Source organism: Helianthus annuus, chromosome 2 (assembly GCF_002127325.2).
Source record: "Helianthus annuus cultivar XRQ/B chromosome 2, HanXRQr2.0-SUNRISE, whole genome shotgun sequence".
NCBI lineage: Eukaryota > Viridiplantae > Streptophyta > Magnoliopsida > Asterales > Asteraceae > Helianthus > Helianthus annuus.
In genome coordinates, this window is record NC_035434.2 from 10,367,104 (window position 1) to 10,385,973 (window position 18,870).

Here is an 18,870-nt window from a genome sequence, read left to right on the forward strand (position 1 = left end):
AATTATCCGATTGGCTAATCGGTCCTGTTAACACAAGGCTTGATAACCACATTAGTCGCTATTGTCAAATGGTGTTATCACCACCATTCGACCCGTTTGGACTATATGCCCAACGTTATCTATTTAATCAAAAACATCGTTTTTGATTTCCAATTCATACATCCATCCCATCCCGGATTTTATTATCATACCCCTTTTCTTTTAAACTCTTTTCCTACAAATTCAACCCATTTCGGCTTACGCCATGGGTATTCTTTTAACTTCGATTTACATTAGTCAACACTTGACAAATTTCCATTTTATCCTTTCTATCATTATTAGATTACACTACAAGGTAATCTTAAGGGAATTCATAATTTCTTAAAATCATTACATGATTTATTTACCGTTTTGCCCTTTTTGCCATAAACCAAGGTTTTTATCATCTTTATATGTTCCGACTCGTATCGATCGCGTCGGAAACTCATATTTTCTATATTATCGTTATCGCATTTATATCGTATAGAAATAACAAGTATTCTACAAAATTTCGTAAGCTTCACTTACCTTGCATCCCGAATACGCTTTTCCTTTCCTTCGTGATTCGTTTGACCCGCTCCCTCATCAAGCTTCCACCTAGCTTGTTACGCGTCAAACTATCATCATCATTTTCAAGGTGGTTAGATTAGTCATTCAAGATCATGACCTTCACACCTTATGAATCTTTTACCACTATTCTTAATGAACCTTATCATAGGTCGGTTTGACCCCCCCCTTTTTTTTAAAGTCAAACCACCAATTTACAAATATGAACGCACTAACAAGTTCACATGACTCGATTTAGGCATATTATCAACCATTTAGTGAGCGTCATCTTTTGAGATGCTACTTCTACTAACATGCTATCTAATTCATACCTCAAGTAACCATAAATCAACATGTAATTTTAGTCATTGTATGCATATATACACTTTGACCATCATAACCATGGGTTTAACTCTTGTGTCAAAACCCACTTCTAATCACTTATGAACTCTTAACAAAATCTCTAATTTGTTCAAATAGTTCATTCATATGAATTAATATGATGTTTATACACATCAATTTCATCGAATCAACAAAACCCATTTAACTTATCAATGGATCATCATGAATTTCATAGATTATCCAATAATCCAACATGTTATTGACTAGGGTTTACTCCTAGACATCATATTACTTCAAGATTCATCCATGTATGACATAATCAAGCTCAATTTCAGTTTCTTACAAATAACCTAGAATTTAAGATGGATCAAAACATCACAATTTTACATACCTTGTGATCCTTTCAACTAGGTGTTCATGAATTTATGCTTGAAATTCGATTTGGAGCTGATTTGACCCCTTAATTTGATCAAGTTTGACATGCACAAGGGTTTGGTGGGGAGCCTGTGTTGCCCCCTGTGTTCTTGTTCGACCAGACATCTCTATTGAGGTGTTTGGTTTTGTTTTTTAATTAAAACTAGTAATATAAGTTTCAATTTTAACAACATTGGCCCCTCTAATTTGGTTAGTTAATTAAGTAGGGCACAACCTACTTATTTCTAACAATATTCCCCACTTATTAACTAGGTTAAAATATTCCTAATTTAATTAGTGGGTTTTGGGAATCTATGACTAAGTTTAGTTTAAGTCCCGTTAACTCGGGCCTTCTATAAACTTTATTTCCCAAACGCATTCTTTTCTCTTTTTATTAAATATTAGATTTACTTATATAAATCCTAATATTTTCTGGCTCAATTTTTACCACTAACGGTTCTTTACCCGTCTTTTAGTATTAACATGGTTTGATTACCAAACCCGTTTTGGGGTGTTACAGTATGTGTGCCTTATGTGTTGCCTGTGCGTGCTTACTTTATGTTTTGTGTGGTAATCAATCGAAACTCGAATCAAAACTCGAAACTAAACAGAAATCGAATATGGAATGTAGATGCTTGTATGTAGATATAGTAGTTGGGACTAAAAGTAATTTGATTAGGAACTCAATCGTATTCGTATCGTCTTCAATGGAAATCGAAATATCAGAAATCGTCGCACCGAACGCTCGAAATAGGCTGTGGATCAATCAGGCTCCTAGTCGATCGAACAGCCCAGCCGATCGGACAAGCTGTCCGATCGAGCAGGCTGTCTGATCGGGATGCCTGGCCGATCGGCCAGCCCTTTCCTCTTTGGGAAGCCTATAAATAGGCCTGTCATTATCATTCTTTCCACTTTTGGAAACTCTCTGACCGGCCAGCTCGTGCTCCCCTTCTTTTCTCAGATTTCTCTCAATCCCGGTAAGATTTCGCCCTAAAACTTGTACGTTTTTTATCAATACATGCTCCTACACTTTTCTATCTTTCAAAACTTGAATTCTAACCGTGAAATCAAGATCTAAGTATTCAAGGATGATGTCTTCATGGTGTTCTTCAAGAACTCCATGTTTTGGCCTCATTCCACCAAGAATCACTTGGATCTAACTGATTTCCACATAAACCAACTAAGATCTATCACAGATCTAAACATTTGCATGATGTGAAGGATTGAAAGATGATTTTCAACTTTCTTTCAACTCTTTTACACTCAATGCCTTCAAAACGGTAGAAACGGAACTTGAGCCAACTCACTAATCTTTCTAATGGTTGTGTGGGTCAAGATTCGGATTCTATCCACGAGGTTCACCGATTTCGGGTTAAACGTTAAACCACCGTTCCGAACCGTTCACCGGCCGGACTTGGGTGATTCCTGTCCGAGCAGGAGGGACAAGTAAGAACGAAGGTTCCATTGTTCAATTCGTTGTCAAAATACCTTGAAATAACATCAAACAACCAGAGCAGCCAAGTGTTAGACGAACAGGCCGACCAGGTCAGGATGCTGACCGATCGAACAGGCTGTTCGAACGAACAGCCCAACCGATCGGACATGTCAGCCAATCGACCAGGCCAGGCGATCGGCTAACAAGTGGTCCCACACTTTGACAATTTCATGAAGTATAGTATTGAACGAGGTGATGTTCGATCGAACAAGCTATTTGATAACATTACTCATCGGATCATGAGATACTATGCTTCAACCCTTAATCGATTTTACAACTCGTTCGTAGTATGGAATGCCACCCGATCGAAAATGCTAATCGATCAGGTGACAACCAGCTGAGGACCCACTGCTGAAGTTCCTAACCGATCGGTTGAGCCAGCCGATCGAACGACCCGTTCGATCGATCGACCTGAAAGGTAAGAACACTTCAATGTTCTCAGATACTACAACGAAAACTTCAAAAGGTCAAACCATCATACACAAACACATCCTAATCAAAGGAAGAAACAATCCACTCGAACAGTCCAACCGATCGAGCCTACCGGCCGATCGAACAGACTGTCTGAACGGACTGTCTAACCGAACGAATAACCCGTTCGATCGAACCTACTGTTCGATCGACCAGGCTGTTCGACCCATCCTCACTTATTTCCATTTTACACGTTGCTCATCGTTATGCTATCAAACTATTCAGGCTAACCCTACTCTCAAGCGCTCCCTTCAATCCATCAATCAATCGTTGTGAGTATACTCGAACCCTTTTTGCGTTAGCACTTTTGGGTGTTACATACGTTACTTATCAAAATCACAATCGATCACACTACTCAATACTTTATGTGATAACCGTTCTGCATGTATTACGTGACTACATGAATGCTTGTTGTTATGTTTACACGTGGAATGTTGTCTACCTGCCTTAACAACGTAGTACTATAGTTTGGACTCAGCACCCGTTCACACGGGGGTTGTTAAGGACAATTACTTGCATGGATTACGGTGGTAATCATGTATTGCGCACTGTCCCGAACAGTCAACCCGCAGTCATTGGTATCGATAGATCCATGTCGATAATTAACATGCTTCGTTTTCCTCTGTGTACGTGCTGGTTATGCGTAAACTATTTCGAACTCTATATGCTATTATCAAACTTGTATGCTCACCTTTACATTATATGTATTGACTTTATTTTAACGTATGTGACAGGTGTTTAAGATGCATTCTTGCTAGGGAAGCGAGGCTAGAATAAAGCGTCTAGAGCCCCCAACAAATAGTTGTCTGTCTTGGTAAAGAAAGGGGTCTTTAGAAGCAAACAAACAATATTTATGTTTTATTTTAATCTGAGTTGTCGGAACGGAATTACTTGACTAGTTGTTATCTGTAATAATTTACTGTATTATTTGGGATACGGTATGGGACGTATCATTTAACTAAATAGTATTAATAGTTGTTGTGGAAACTTCTGGAAAATCTGTTTCGCTCAGTGCCATGCCCCGATGATTCCGCCATCGGTTGGGGTGTGACAATTTGCAGGGTTTGGCTCCCTTTCATGTATATGCAAATGAAAATGAATGTGGAATTCGTTATCACCATCTGCCATCCGAATGACTTATGAGGTGAGGTGAAGATGTGAAGACATATTGGTATGAGAGGTGGTATTTATAGAAAAGAGAAGTCTAGGGGTAATTATTAGAATACTAGTAAACATAATCTACTGATACAATAAACGAGAATAACCTTCCACTAAAAACAATCCCCACGAGGACATAAAGTGCTAATACAACAAACGATAAAAAACATTCAACTAAACACCAATACAACAAACATCCTGCAAGAAACCAAGCAACCCTATTTCCAATGGCAGTCACCTCTAGATGATAATTCTGAGTCTGACTCTTCTCCAGAATATGGGTTGTGCCCATGGTTGCAAAAGCCGCTAGGCGCTCCCTAGTCAGTCGAGCGGGGAGTTGAGAGTACTCGGTATACGCGGAGAGTGCTTAGCCGAGTTTGACCGCGTTTGATCGATTCCGAGTAATTAGTCGGAGTTAGAGAAAGTCGCCTCGGCAGCCTACCTTGTAGCGACTACTGGGGGAGTACTCGGCCTTGGAAACCTTGTTTTACAACCATGGTTGTGCCAAACACAGGACCAATCTTCTTCTTCTTCTTCCTCATAGTTCCAAGCATCCTTCAGGACTCCTGGGTCGTGATCCTCCTCTGGGTTAGGGTTGAAATCAAACACTTGGTTGTCATAAATCCAAACTTTTTTTTTTCAACGGGGATTTCTTCAACCTGTTTCTTTTTGCCAAGAACATCCATCTGTTTCGCCAGTTGATGATTCACAACAGGACCGGAAGACGAACCTCCTTCCTTGACAGCTTCTGATTTTTCCGATTTCTTTCCTACCTCCAAATCAGGAAGCTTTGGGGGTAATTCCCATTCCAAACAAGCTTTTATGTCTTCTTCACTCATGCAGTTGTTTTGGAAGTGGGAGAGGGAGGTAACCATTTCTTACCATTCCACTTATCCATTACTAAGAATTGGTATTGCAAAGAAGAGTGATGAGGACCAATGGAGGGCTGCTTTGCAAGGGATTATATAGAGAAAAAATTAGGGTTATAAATGTAATTTTAGGTTAATTTATTAAAATACTTTTTATTTTATTAAAATACTTTTTATTAAAATACTTTGACAAGTTGAGTTACCCAAGCTACAACCGAGCCTAGGCAGCCTATATTTAGACTGCTTAGCTTACGGACCGTAAAGGGTCCGGCTTACGGTCCGTAAGGAGGTCCCAAAACTTGCTATAAATAGCCGACATTGGCACTTAACTGTTGAACTTAGAACGACGTGAATAGCTTCTGTAGACGTCGAATTATAGCTGTTATACCACAATTAAACACACACGATCACGAGGTGTTGCCGCAATCAGGGTAATAACTCGATCGCTATTACGATTCAACGTCCGATCGATTATAACTATCCAACAATTGTCCGAGTGCTGCTCAAATTGAGCTTGTACTTTATTATTCATTGTGATTTCGACTTGAAGGTTTGAGTGCTGTTCGAATTCGGACTATGCTCTGTCATTCGTTGTGAATCCATTGAATTGTTAAGTATTGCACTTAATAATAGTTGTGAGGGTTTAATCTCGTGAATTGACGTAACTGCTGAATTAGTTACTAATCCCGTTTGTGTGTGCATTGTTATTTAAATTAGGTTAAAGGCTAATCAGTAAAGCTTATACTCTGCTCGTAAATCTGCAATGTGAGTCATTCCTCTTTTATAAACTCTTTTCTCACAGTTTGTGAGTCATTCTCTTTTTATCAACTGTTTTACAAAACTCCAAATTATTTTCAAAGTTATAATTACAGGGATTAAGTCTATGTAATCACCAAATTACAGCCGGTATGTGGGGTTTTGTATACATTACTTATTTCCCGTCACACTTGGACAAACGGGTGGCCAAGGGGTGATCTGACCACAGTCACAGACACCATTGGACAAATGGGCTAGCCAATGGATGGTCGAGTGACAAATACTGTGGGTAGTTGGTTTGATATCAGAAACATTGTAATTCCCCATAATACTGTAGATTATAACAAATGTGTCGTTTTCAGTAAACTGAATGATTCACTCAGTATTTCCCTGCTGACAAAACCTTTTTCAAACATGTTTCAGGTGATCTGGTATGAGCAAAGAAAAGTGCCATGGAGCACTCCCAGCTTAGAAAAGTGGCTCAGTGTAAATAAATAAATGAACATGTTTTGAAAATAAAGATTTCCCTGAGGAGTCACAATATTGTAAATTTTGGGAATTTATTCCTAAATTATGAAACGAGCAGTTTAAGTTATTAAAGAGATCCTGTTTTAAAAAGACTTCCGTTGTCGCCTAAATTAAATACCACGGGATTCCTGTCCCGCGGCTCCTGAAACGGGTCAAACCGGGTCGGGGGCCGTGACAGGAAAAGGTGGTATCAGAGCCACTGTTTTAAGCTTACTGATTAAGCTCACTATGTTAATTAGGAAAGTTTTATTTGTCATTCTGTGAATATATGCTTATTAACTGATTAATTGTTAAAATTACAGTATGGGTAAACAAAAGATTTCTGCTATCTATCGCAAATTAGATAGTACACCTAAAGAACAGAGAACCTCTTCCTCCAAAACTCCCACCAATTTAGAAGAGGGAATCTTTGTCCGTAAGGCAAATTATGAAAACCCACTTACACCGGAGAAAAGGAATTCAATCCTTAGAAAAGGTCAAGAAAAAGAAACCCGAACCAAGAGAGTGAGGTTTAACCCAGAAATTCAGGAAATTAATAATAATCCACCAGGGGAAATAACTTAGATGAAAAATGGGCAAATCTGTATCTGCTCGCCACTGTAGCAGAAAATGCAAATTTTTAAGCTTTAAAACCTAGAAATATTTACTTCCCAGTAAATAAATAAATAGATCTGAGTGTGTTCTGTTTGCTGTATGTTGTACAAATTGGTATGCAATAAAAATGTTTATTTGTTAAGCTTTGTTTCAAAGTTTTAACTTAGCATTTTGTGCATTTTGCATATATGCCGTACAGCATGAATGAGATGTCGGAAGCATTTCAGAATCTTAACCTCTATCCTGTGCCGATTGAAGTCTCCCACAACTTCACTGGTTACATTGCTGACATAGAGGAACCTCTGGAATTCCAAGCTCCACCGCTGGAAAAAGCCAAACCTAAAAAGAAGAGAAGATATGTAGGGTGGCGAAAAGTGCGTAGAAGGAAACCTAGGAGACTCCCTAAAATAGAAAATCCTGTGAGTGTGAGCAAGGGAAAAAAATTGAAACCGGAGAAAGTTCCAAGCCAGCAGAACTAGGGATAGACCTAAAGAAAAAGGGAATAGAAATCGGAGAAAGCTCTAAACAGTCTGAGGAAATCACATTCCAGGACGAAATAGACCGCCTACTGGATAATTGTGATGTTCTAGAGCCTATCAACGATAATCTTTTCTCTTATCCTGCTACAGCCCAATTCCCAATAAACCTAGGACCAGCTATTCCAGACCCACTAGTTCACACCCGACCATTAGGCCAAATGGAGGAATGGTGGACCAATGACTGGCAATTCCAAAATATAATTAATAGTCCCTATAGTTTTCTCCCACAGTTTGATCCAGAACCTATCCCTAATCCGCCAATGAGCTATGAAAATTTAGCTGAGCTACGTCAGTTTGGTGAAGAACTGATAGGCACCGGGAATAGGATCAGGGAAATGGGGGAGCAGATTTCTTGGAAGTACGACGAGAGGGAGCGTCGTTACTGAAACTGCCAGCAAACCAAAAAATAGGAAAGGGTTGGAAAAGTTTGTTTGTATTATAACTAAAATAGTAAAACTGATTCTGTAAAATGGGCAATAAAACACTGTAAGATAAAAAGTGTGTATTGAAGCAGGTATAATATATGAAACAAAACAGAAGTCGAGGCATCGACAATTTTGACTATGTTTGCATGTTATGCTGATCTATGTGTTTTCTGTGTATGTATCTGTGATTTTGATATTAATAATTAGACACTAATAAATTCTAATTAGCAGATGGAAAACGCTAATAGTGAACCAGTTAATGAAGTAAATCAGTCTGAGCAAAATCAGGAAGATCAATATATAACTAGACAAGATATTGAACACTTTATTGCTCAAGGGATAGCCAATGCTATTCCAAAAATTGTGGCTGTTGTTCAGAAACCTGCCGAACCACAATTAATTCCTAGTAAACGTATTCCGGAAGATAATGGCAGTAACAGCATAAACGAAGGCGGCAATCATGACGATCATGATCCGCAACAGGCCCCACTCCCTAAAAGAATGAAAGCTGCAACGCCTGGTTGCACTTACAAAGAATTTCTTGCCTGTAAACCCACAGAATTTGCAGGTAATGAAGGGGCAACTGCAACACTGCGTTGGTTAGAGAAAACCGAGGCAGTAATTGCAATAAGTAAATGTGCTGAAGAAGATCAAGTGATGTATGCATCAAACTTGTTCAAAGAAGGGGCGTTAGAATGGTGGAACACGGTGCTACAAGCAAAAGGAAGAAGGGTGGCCTATGCAATGAATTGAGAAGAATTTAAGCGTCTTGTCGAAAGAAAATTCTGTCCGGAATACGAGAAGGAACAAATGGCAAACAAGTTCCTGAGTCATCGTATGTTAGGTGTAGACTGTCGAGGATATACTTCGACATTCTTCAAATATGCGAGAGTGGTACCTTCCCTGGCTTCGCCAGAACCGGTACTTATTTCCCATTATATTTGGGGATTAATTGGAGAAATCCGTAACATCGTTAAAGCTGCGAGACCACGCACGATTGACGATGCTGTGGAATTAGCTAATACCTTAACCGATGAATTAGTCCGCACCAGAGAAGAAGATCGCAAGAAGGAATTGGCTCAGAAGATTACCCAAGGACTTCGCGTGGGTAATAATAGCAATAAATTCAAGAAAAGAGGAACCGGGCAATACTCGTCACCTCCTTTCTGCAGAAATTGCAAAAAGAAACACTATGGACAGTGCAATATATTTTGCAACTTCTGCAAGGCGAAAGGACATCGGGAGGGAGACTGCAGAAGGAAAACAAAAGTTTGTTATAACTGCAGAGAAACAGGGCATTTCCAGTCTGAATGTCCTAAGTTAGCTAAACCAGCAGACAGTAGAGCTAAAACGACTGAAGGAACTACTAAGAAAAATGCGCGAGCATTCCAGCTGACCACTCAAGAAGCCGAACTCATTCCAGACGTGATAGCGGGTACGTTCTTAGTGCATAACGTCTATGCAAAAGTATTATTTGATTCTGGTGCAAACCAAAGTTTCATTAATACTGCCTTCTGTCAAGCTCTTAACTTACCTCTAAATACCATTAGGCAGATCTTTTCTGTTGAAACGGCAGATGGAAATTCTGTCAACATAGACAAGGTTTTGAAAGAAGTAAAAATAGAATTGTTAGGTCATAAGTTTTCTGCAAACCTGTTACCTATGAATTTAGCCGGATTCGATGTGGTATTAGGAATGGATTGGTTAATAGCCAACCATGCCCGAATCCTGTGTGATAAGAATTCCGTAGAAATCCGTACTCCCACAGGAGAAGTAATTCTAATTATAGGAGATAGACCTCGGAAGCCACTGAAATTCATTTCAGTAATGAAATTGGCTAGTTATTCAAGGAAACAAGAAATGGTGTATATGATTTCTGTAATCATTAACACTAAAAGTAAGGAACTCCAGGACATCCCTATAGTTTTAGAATATCCAGATGTTTTTCCTGAAGAATTACCTGGTTTACCACCTGATAGGGAAGTAGAGTTTAGAATTCATTTAATTCCAGGTACTGCACCAATAGCTAAGACACCATATCGATTAGCACCCACTGAAATGCTAGAATTGAAAAAGCAATTAGATGAATTACTAAGCAAAGGATTCATACAACCTAGTTCATCCCCTTGGGGTGCACCAGTTTTGTTTGTAAAGAAGAAAGATGGATCAATGAGAATGTGTATCGATTATAGGGAATTGAATAAGGTTACAATTAAGAACCGATACCCATTACCTAGGATTGGTGATCTTTTTGATCAATTGCAAGGAGCTAGGTATTTCTCTAAGATAGATTTAAGATCTGGATATCACCAGTTGAAAGTACAAGAGGAGGACATACCTAAAACTGCTTTTAGAACTAGGTATGGTCATTATGAGTTTACAGTCATGCCCTTTGGATTAACAAATGCTCCAGCTGCATTTATGGACATGATGAATAGGATCTGTAAACCATACTTGGATAAATTTGTGATCGTTTTCATTGACGATATACTCATTTATTCCAAAAGTCAGGAGGAACATTGTGAGCACTTGCATACACTCTTAACTTTGTTAAGAAAGGAAAAGCTTTATGCCAAATTCTCAAAGTGCGAATTCTGGCTACAAGAAGTGCAATTTTTAGGTCATATGGTGAATCACGAAGGAATTCACGTAGATCCTGCTAAAATAGAAGCAATCACGAATTGGAAAGCTCCACGAACGGCTATGGAAGTCAGAAGTTTTCTAGGCTTAGCTGGGTATTATAGACGATTTATTAAAGATTTCTCTAGGATAGCTGTACCTTTAACTAAGCTAACCTGTAAAGCCGTTAAGTTTGAATGGGGATCTAGACAAGAAGAAGCTTTTAGGATTCTAAAGCACAAATTGACAAATGCTCCAATTTTAGCTTTACCCGAAGGAATTGAGGATTTTGAAGTATATTGTGATGCTTCAAAATTAGGATATGGAGGTGTGTTGATGCAACGCAAAAAGGTAATTGCGTATGCCTCTAGGCAATTGAAAAAGCACGAAGAAAATTATACAACTCATGATCTAGAGTTGGGAGCCATAATTTTTGCCCTTAAGATTTGGAGACATTATCTGTATGGAAGTAAGTTTACTATCTATACGGACCATAAGAGTTTAAGATATATATGTGGGCAAAAAGAGTTAAATATGAGGCAAAGAAGGTGGATGGAAATCCTAAGTGATTACGACTGTGATATTCAATATCACGAAGGGAAAGCGAACGTAGTAGCAGACGCTTTAAGTCGTAAATATCATGAAAAGCAAAAGCGAGTCCGTGCTCTTAGGTTAAATCTACAATTAGATTTAATGGAACAAATAAAGAAAATTCATGAAACGGCAATCAAGGACGATGCCGAAGGAATGAAAGGTTACCCAAAAGAATTAGAACAAGGAAAAGATGGAATTTGGAGATTCCACAAGAAACGAATTTGGGTACCTAAGCAAGGAGAATTAAGAAATAAAATTTTAGAAGAATCTCATAAATCTAGGTATACTGTACATCCAGGAAATAATAAGATGTACCAGGATTTAAGAAATAATTTTTGGTGGATAGGAATGAAAAAGGATATAGCCAAATACGTATCTAAGTGTTTAACCTGTTCACAAGTTAAAGCCGAACATCAGAAACCCTCAGGACTACTACAACAGTTAGAAATGCCTGTATGGAAATGGGAACTCATAACAATGGATTTTGTTACTAAGTTACCCAGAACCAGAAAAGGTAATGATGCTATTTGGGTAATTGTGGATCGATTAACCAAATCAGCTCATTTTCTACCAATGAAGGAAACCTTTATCATGGAAAGGTTAGCCAAGTTGTATGTAGATGAAGTAGTATCCTTACATGGAGTCCCACTCTCCATTGTATCAGATAGAGATAGTCGTTTTACTTCCCGTTTCTGGACAAGTTTCCAAGAAGCAATGGGAACTCGACTTAAATTGAGTACCGCATATCATCCTCAAACAGACGGACAAAGTGAAAGGACGATACAAACCCTGGAAGACATGCTCCGAGCATGTGTAATTGACTTTGGTGGTAATTGGGATAGCCATTTACCATTGATTGAATTCTCTTATAACAATAGTTATCATTCGAGCATCGAAGCTGCTCCATTCGAAGCACTGTATGGACGCAAGTGCAGAACTCCCGTTTGTTGGGCAGAGATAGGAGAAAGTCAATTATCGGGTCCAGAGATTGTGCAAGAAACTACTGACAAGATATCGCAAATCAAGGAAAGACTGAAGACTGCTAGAGATCGTCAGAAGAGCTATGCAGACAATCGCCGTAAGCCATTAGAATTCCAAGTCGGAGACAAAGTACTATTAAAAGTATCTCCTTGGAAAGGAGTAGTACGATTCGGTAAGAAAGGAAAACTGAGTCCTAGATATGTTGGACCATTCCCAGTGATCCAACGAATAGGACCGGTAGCTTATCGTTTACAACTACCAGAAGAATTAGCTGGAGTACATGATGTGTTTCATGTATCCAATCTCAAGAAATGTCTATCAGACGAATCCCTGGTAGTACCTCTTCAAGATGTAGAGGTAAATGAAAAACTGAAATTCGTATAGAAACCACTACAAATAGAAGATCGGAAGATTAAGTTTCTCAAACATAAACGACTGGTGTTGGTCAAAATCAAATGGGAATCCAAGAGAGGACCAGAATATACTTGGGAACTGGAATCAGAGATGAAGCAAAAGTATCCTCATCTATTTCAGTAAATCTCGAGGACGAGATTTTTCTCAAGGACGAGATTTTTCTCAAGGTGGGGAGGATGTAACAACTGCCACTAAAATCAATAATTAGGATGATAATTAGTCAATAAGAAAACCCTAATTGAGACACCCAATTAATTCTGCACTAGCCCTAAAATTTTCAGAACAATCGGAATCAGGATCAGGGCCCCTAAAACTCGAGGGGGGCAAACCCTAGTTGATAATTATCCTAATTAAAACGTTGCTTTGTTCTAATTGGTTGACAAGTTGAGTCACCCAAGCTACAACCGAGCCTAGGCAGCCTATATTTAGACTGCTTAGCTTACGGACCGTAAAGGGTCCGGCTTACGGTCCGTAAGGAGGTCCCAAAACTTGCTATAAATAGCCGACATTGGCACTTAACTATTGAACTTAGAACGACGTGAATAGCTTCTGTAGACGTCGAATTATAGCTGTTATACCACAATTAAACACACACGATCACGAGGTGCTGCCGCAATCAGGGTAATAACTCGATCGCTATTACGATTCAACGTCCGATCGATTATAACTATCCAACAATTGTCCGGGTGCTGCTCAAATTGAGCTTGTACTTTATTATTCATTGTGATTTCGACTTGAATGTTTGAGTGCTGTTCGAATTCGGACTATGCTCTGTCATTCGTTGTGAATCCATTGAATTGTTAAGTATTGCACTTAATAATAGTTGTGAGGGTTTAATCTCGTGAATTGACGTAACTGCTGAATTAGTTACTAATCCCGTTTGTGTGTGCATTGTTATTTAAATTAGGTTAAAAGGCTAATCAGTAAAGCTTATACTCTGCTCGTAAATCTGCAATGTGAGTCATTCCTCTTTTATAAACTCTTTTCTCACAGTTTGTGAGTCATTCTCTTTTTATCAACTGTTTTACAAAACTCCAAATTATTTTCAAAGTTATAATTACAGGGATTAAGTCTATGTAATCACCAAATTACAGCCGGTATGTGGGGTTTTGTATACATTACTTATTTCCCGTCACACTTGGACAAACGGGTGGCCAAGGGGTGATCTGACCACAGTCACAGACACCATTGGACAAATGGGCTAGCCAATGGATGGTCGAGTGACAAATACTGTGGGTAGTTGGTTTGATATCAGAAACATTGTAATTCCCCTTAATACTGTAGATTATAACAAATGTGTCGTTTTCAGTAAACTGAATGATTCACTCAGTATTTCCCTGCTGACAAAACCTTTTTCAAACATGTTTCAGGTGATCTGGTATGAGCAAAGAAAAGTGCCGTGGAGCACTCCCAGCTTAGAAAAGTGGCTCAATGTAAATAAATAAATGAACATGTTTTGAAAATAAAGATTTCCCTGAGGAATCACAATATTGTAAATTTTGGGAATTTATTCCTAAATTATGAAACGAGCAGCTTAAGTTATTAAATATATCCTGTTTTAAAAAGACTTCCGCTGTCGCCTAAATTAAATACCACGGGATTCCTGTCCCACGGCTCCTGAAACGGGTCAAACCGGGTCGGGGGTCGTGACAGTTTCCATGGACGATTCTGCCACCGCAATTCCTGGACCTTCTGGGTGACAATCCGAACCACCGTGCGTTACCTTTTGCGATTGGATTAAAGGAACATTATCCTCCGTTTTGGGACATCAATACGGTAACACTTACATAAAATCCATTTTTATAAGAAAATATCCTTAAATTTTTAGTTTTTGTCTCAGGTGTATATTCCACTATGTGTTGACATGCGAGACTGGTTCATGGTTCGTGTTGATATGCGTACACTTCACCTTACATTGTACTTCACTGGAGCATGTGGTTCAAGCAGTTCTGATGGGTCCACCTTGATTCAAGTTAAGGTGTACCCAATCCTTCTAAAATTTGAATCACTATTCAAAATGTTTTTCGACCAAATTTCGTACTGGGGACAATCTGGACGGCCATACGTGGAGAAGACATTGGTGACACATACTGAAGTTTGCCAGCATGACAAGGAAAACCCAGGTGCTAATTCTGGGGTGTTAGTTTGTATGCTATTGAGTAAACTAGTTAATAACGACCAGCTCCGGATTGATGGTGATCTTGAAGAATGTTACACGAAATATAGACTAGAGATGGCGAAAGAGTTCTATGCAGCACGGTTTTCACCGGCTAACGTGTAATACAACAAAAACTATTTGTAATCATCCTTTATATTATGTTTAAATTAATAAATTATTTGGGCCACGTTGGACGTTTTTTGACAAGACAAAAAAATGAGTTTTAACGACTTTCGGGCCCCTCTGAATGAGCCGAAATGCTTTCCGCCGACCAGACGCCCCTGGTCCCCGGACAAATTTACCCCTCCTTATAAGTTAGAGACAAACGAACCCGGTGGTGGGAGCCACACGGGTGAGGAAACGGCCAAGGAAAAGGCCACGTTGGACGTTTTTTGACAAGACAAAAAGATGAGTTTTAACGACTTTCGGGCCCCTCTGAATGACCCGAAATGCTTTCCGCCGACCAGACGCCCCTGGTCCCCGGACAAATTTACCCCTCCTTATAAGTTAGAGACAAACGAACCCGGTGGTGGGAGCCACACGGGTGAGGAAACGGCCACGGAAAAGGCCACGTTGGACGTTTTTTGACAATACAAAATAAAATATCATAAACAAAATACAAGGATAAAAATAAAAGTCGAATAGCTATAAACAACGCCATTTATACAACTCGTTAGCCATGTGGCACATCATCTTGAACTACACCAAAGGAAAGTTTTTTATTTGTGCGGTATTTTGAGTTTCACCAATAGTTAATCTGGTCCAAAAAGTGCTTAAAGAAGATCGGAAAAATGTCCATAACGTGATCAACCAGCCGTCGTTTTTCATTTCCCCATCTTTTATCAGTCCAAAATTGAGTAATTTCCATGGTAAACATATCGACACGAAATAGTAACCAGTCCTCTTGCTTCATCCATAACGGGATATACAAATAATCAACATCCCAAAATGGAGGATATGGTTCCTTCCTTCCAGCCATGTCTAACGCCCTTAAACAGTCCTTCGTGTAACACACATCTTCATAAAATTGCGGGGGTAACACCGTCCAAGGCAATTTCTTATACGGGTTTTTTAAAATTTTGGACTGTCTAAGACGTATTAGCCTTAAGGTCCATGCTTCAACATGCTGCTGAATGATACAAATAAATATAGTCAGTGCTTGGTATGAGATTAATATAATAACAAATATATCTTATATCATCATCATCTTTTAATTGAATTACACTACAATACAATACACTCTATGAAAAGTTGTGCAGTGCAATGCACTATAATCCAATGCATGCTTCTGAAACACAACTATTCAAACTAGACCTCTTAATATTCCCACCTACAACATCTATTATATATAATAAACATAAAGATTTGGGCTGATGTGGCAGTAAATTAGAGCATCTAGATTTTCATTTTGGCGGGAAAACGAAATTTGGTCAACATGGTTCACGCGGATCTTCATTCATCGATTTGGTACCCGATTTTTCGGATCCTATATAACCCGTTTATTTTTCTTTATTTCTTTTCACAACCGGATTTTGATCATTACTTCTCTCCCTATTTTCTTTATATGTCAGAAAAATCTTGGTAATCTAATAACCTTTATGTCCAATCTTCCATCGATACTCTCATATCAACTCTCTTCCATCCCAATCTTCAAACGGCGATACAATCTTTAGATCATATTCAGATTTAGTTTTTGAAGGTACTCAACTTACAGTCATTTAGTGTATATGATGTTTATCTTTTGGTCTTCATGTTCTTCATAGTAGTGTTTTTTTTTTTTGAATATCATCTTTTAATCATATTTTGTTGATTTCATCCCAAATATATGTTTTCTTTTACAGACCTTATTTTCTTTGAAGTTGTAGTTTTAGTGTTGTTCAGTTTAATGAAAATTTTTTGACTTACTGTTTGTCGATTTATTTTTTCAGAATAGGGGTTTTTTATCCGAATGATAATTTGCTCTATTTTGTATTATGATTTTTTGTTTTTTATGATTTTAGGGTTTTTAGTTTTCCTCTTTCTATGAATGTTGTATGGTTAACTTTTAGGGTTTTTTTTGGTACATTGGTCATACTTTTCATATGTTTACATACTATAGGGATATTTATTGTGATCAGATGTTTTTGGTATGAATGTTATAGTGCTTCTTTCAGGATCAACATTACAAACGCAATAATGTCTTTTTACAAGTCAATGTCTGCACTTACCAGAGATTTTTTGGTACTCTCATCTTCAATGATGTTCAGTTATTTTTTTAATATTTATTTTATTTATTTAACATTTATTTATATTTTTATGTATTCTGAAGGTTATACCTCTTCATTTTTCAAAGATATGGTTATCTTCTGCTGTTGGTGATAATATGGTAGTCATAAAGAGTATCAACGAAAAGGTGTGGAATGTTAATTTCTCCAAGAACAATGGTACCTTTGCCTTTACAGAAGGATGGTCAAAGGTTGTATGTGACCTTTCTTTATCTGATGGTTGTATACTTCTTTTCAAGCAAGTTAATCCGTATAATTATATACTCACACCTTTTTTCAAGGAAACACCTTATCCACTATGTGATCCAGGCATCTCTTTGTTTCTATCCATCTCATCTTTGCCGAATAGGAATTACATAGAGTCGTTCTGTCATGTTTTCAATGATCAAAGTGTTAATACACTGGTATGTTTAAAACCTTATTTTTAGTACATAATGTATACTTTTTATTTTATATTTACACTATTAATTTTAATATTTTTTTGTTTTTTAGCTTCTTCCTACGTTTGTTGTTAAAAACACTATTGGTGTTGGTAAACTTAGAAGACCAATGAAGGTTCATCTAAATTCATGGGACTCTTTAGATGTTTTTGTAGAGAAAGATTCTGATAGCAAATGTTACTTTTTTACCAATGGTTGGAACAACATTGTGCAACATCTAGGTGTTCGTACTCAAAATCTGGTTGTTTTACGCTATATCTTTGATTACAACTTTCAGTTGACATTGTTTGATGTGAATGGATCTGAGGTTGTTATCCCTAGGGTTGCTTTAAAGTTTAATTCTCATCCTGGATTTCCATCTTCAACTCCGTTGGTAAACAATGTTGATGATTTTCATCATGATGATGATATAAAATCTGAACTTGATCCGGAGGTAGATGTTTTATTTGAGCCATCTGATTCTGATGAATCCGTTGTTGGTAGTTCTGACAGTGATTTATCGATTGATGATGATTTCGATGATGATGACTTTGAAGATTCTACCTGTGAATCTGATGATGACAAAAAGGAGCCCGATTATCAGCCTTTAGAATTTGAATGGGAGTATCATCCACGTCATTTCGTAAGTTTTATTAAGTATATATTTTGTTATAATTGTTTGGTGATTATTGTTCTTAAATTTTAGTTTTTTTTTTGTATTTTAATTTTTTTTTCTAATTTTTTTTGTAGCGACTGAATAGCAAAGTTGCAAGTCTAGCTCGTGTTGATGTATCTGGGAAGATGACAGTTCAAAATCTTGCTGGCGTTGATACTGTTGTTACTTTTCGACCAGAGAAACATGGCGTAGGATTCAGATATGTTGCGAATGCATGGCGTACCAAGTTCACAAAGCCTAATGGAATCAATGCACCTCATAGATGCACTTTTGTATACTCTCCTGATGCAGATAAGTTGATTTTGAAGAAAGTTTCGAAGTAGTTCGTTTTATTGTTTTACTATCCACTCTTTTGGAACAATATTTCATGTTTTAGTATCTTTTTAGTTTGTTTTTCGAACATGTTTGGATGGTTTGTTTTGAACAGTATTTTTGATATATAAACCTTTTGCCTATCTATGATTTTGAACAACATGTTTGGTTATTAAGTTTTGGCTGATGATTTGAAGATATAATATAACGTCACCCATTTGTATGCACAATGTGTGTCTTTTAATTTTGCGACTTAACGTTGACTAATCATCAAATTT

General features: G+C 37.9%; 1 protein-coding gene across 3 annotated transcripts; it reads left to right on the forward strand.

Annotated features, from left to right (window-relative positions):
- The first annotated feature begins 16,333 nt into the window (after positions 1–16,333).
- LOC110902289 lies at positions 16,334–18,745 on the forward strand. Of its 3 annotated transcripts, XM_035979105.1 has the most exons (6): positions 16,357–16,388; positions 16,493–16,620; positions 17,075–17,141; positions 17,230–17,589; positions 17,678–18,247; positions 18,355–18,745. In XM_035979105.1, the coding sequence occupies exons 3-6, from the start codon at positions 17,097–17,099 to the stop codon at positions 18,601–18,603; spliced, it is 1,224 nt and encodes a 407-aa protein (XP_035834998.1). In that variant the 5' UTR covers positions 16,357–16,388; positions 16,493–16,620; positions 17,075–17,096; the 3' UTR covers positions 18,604–18,745. The 3 variants fall into 3 exon arrangements, with proteins under 3 accessions (XP_022004684.1, XP_035834997.1, XP_035834998.1); XM_022148992.2 differs by having other exon boundaries at positions 16,334–16,620; positions 17,063–17,141; XM_035979104.1 differs by having other exon boundaries at positions 16,334–16,620.
- Positions 18,746–18,870: the final 125 nt, after the last annotated feature.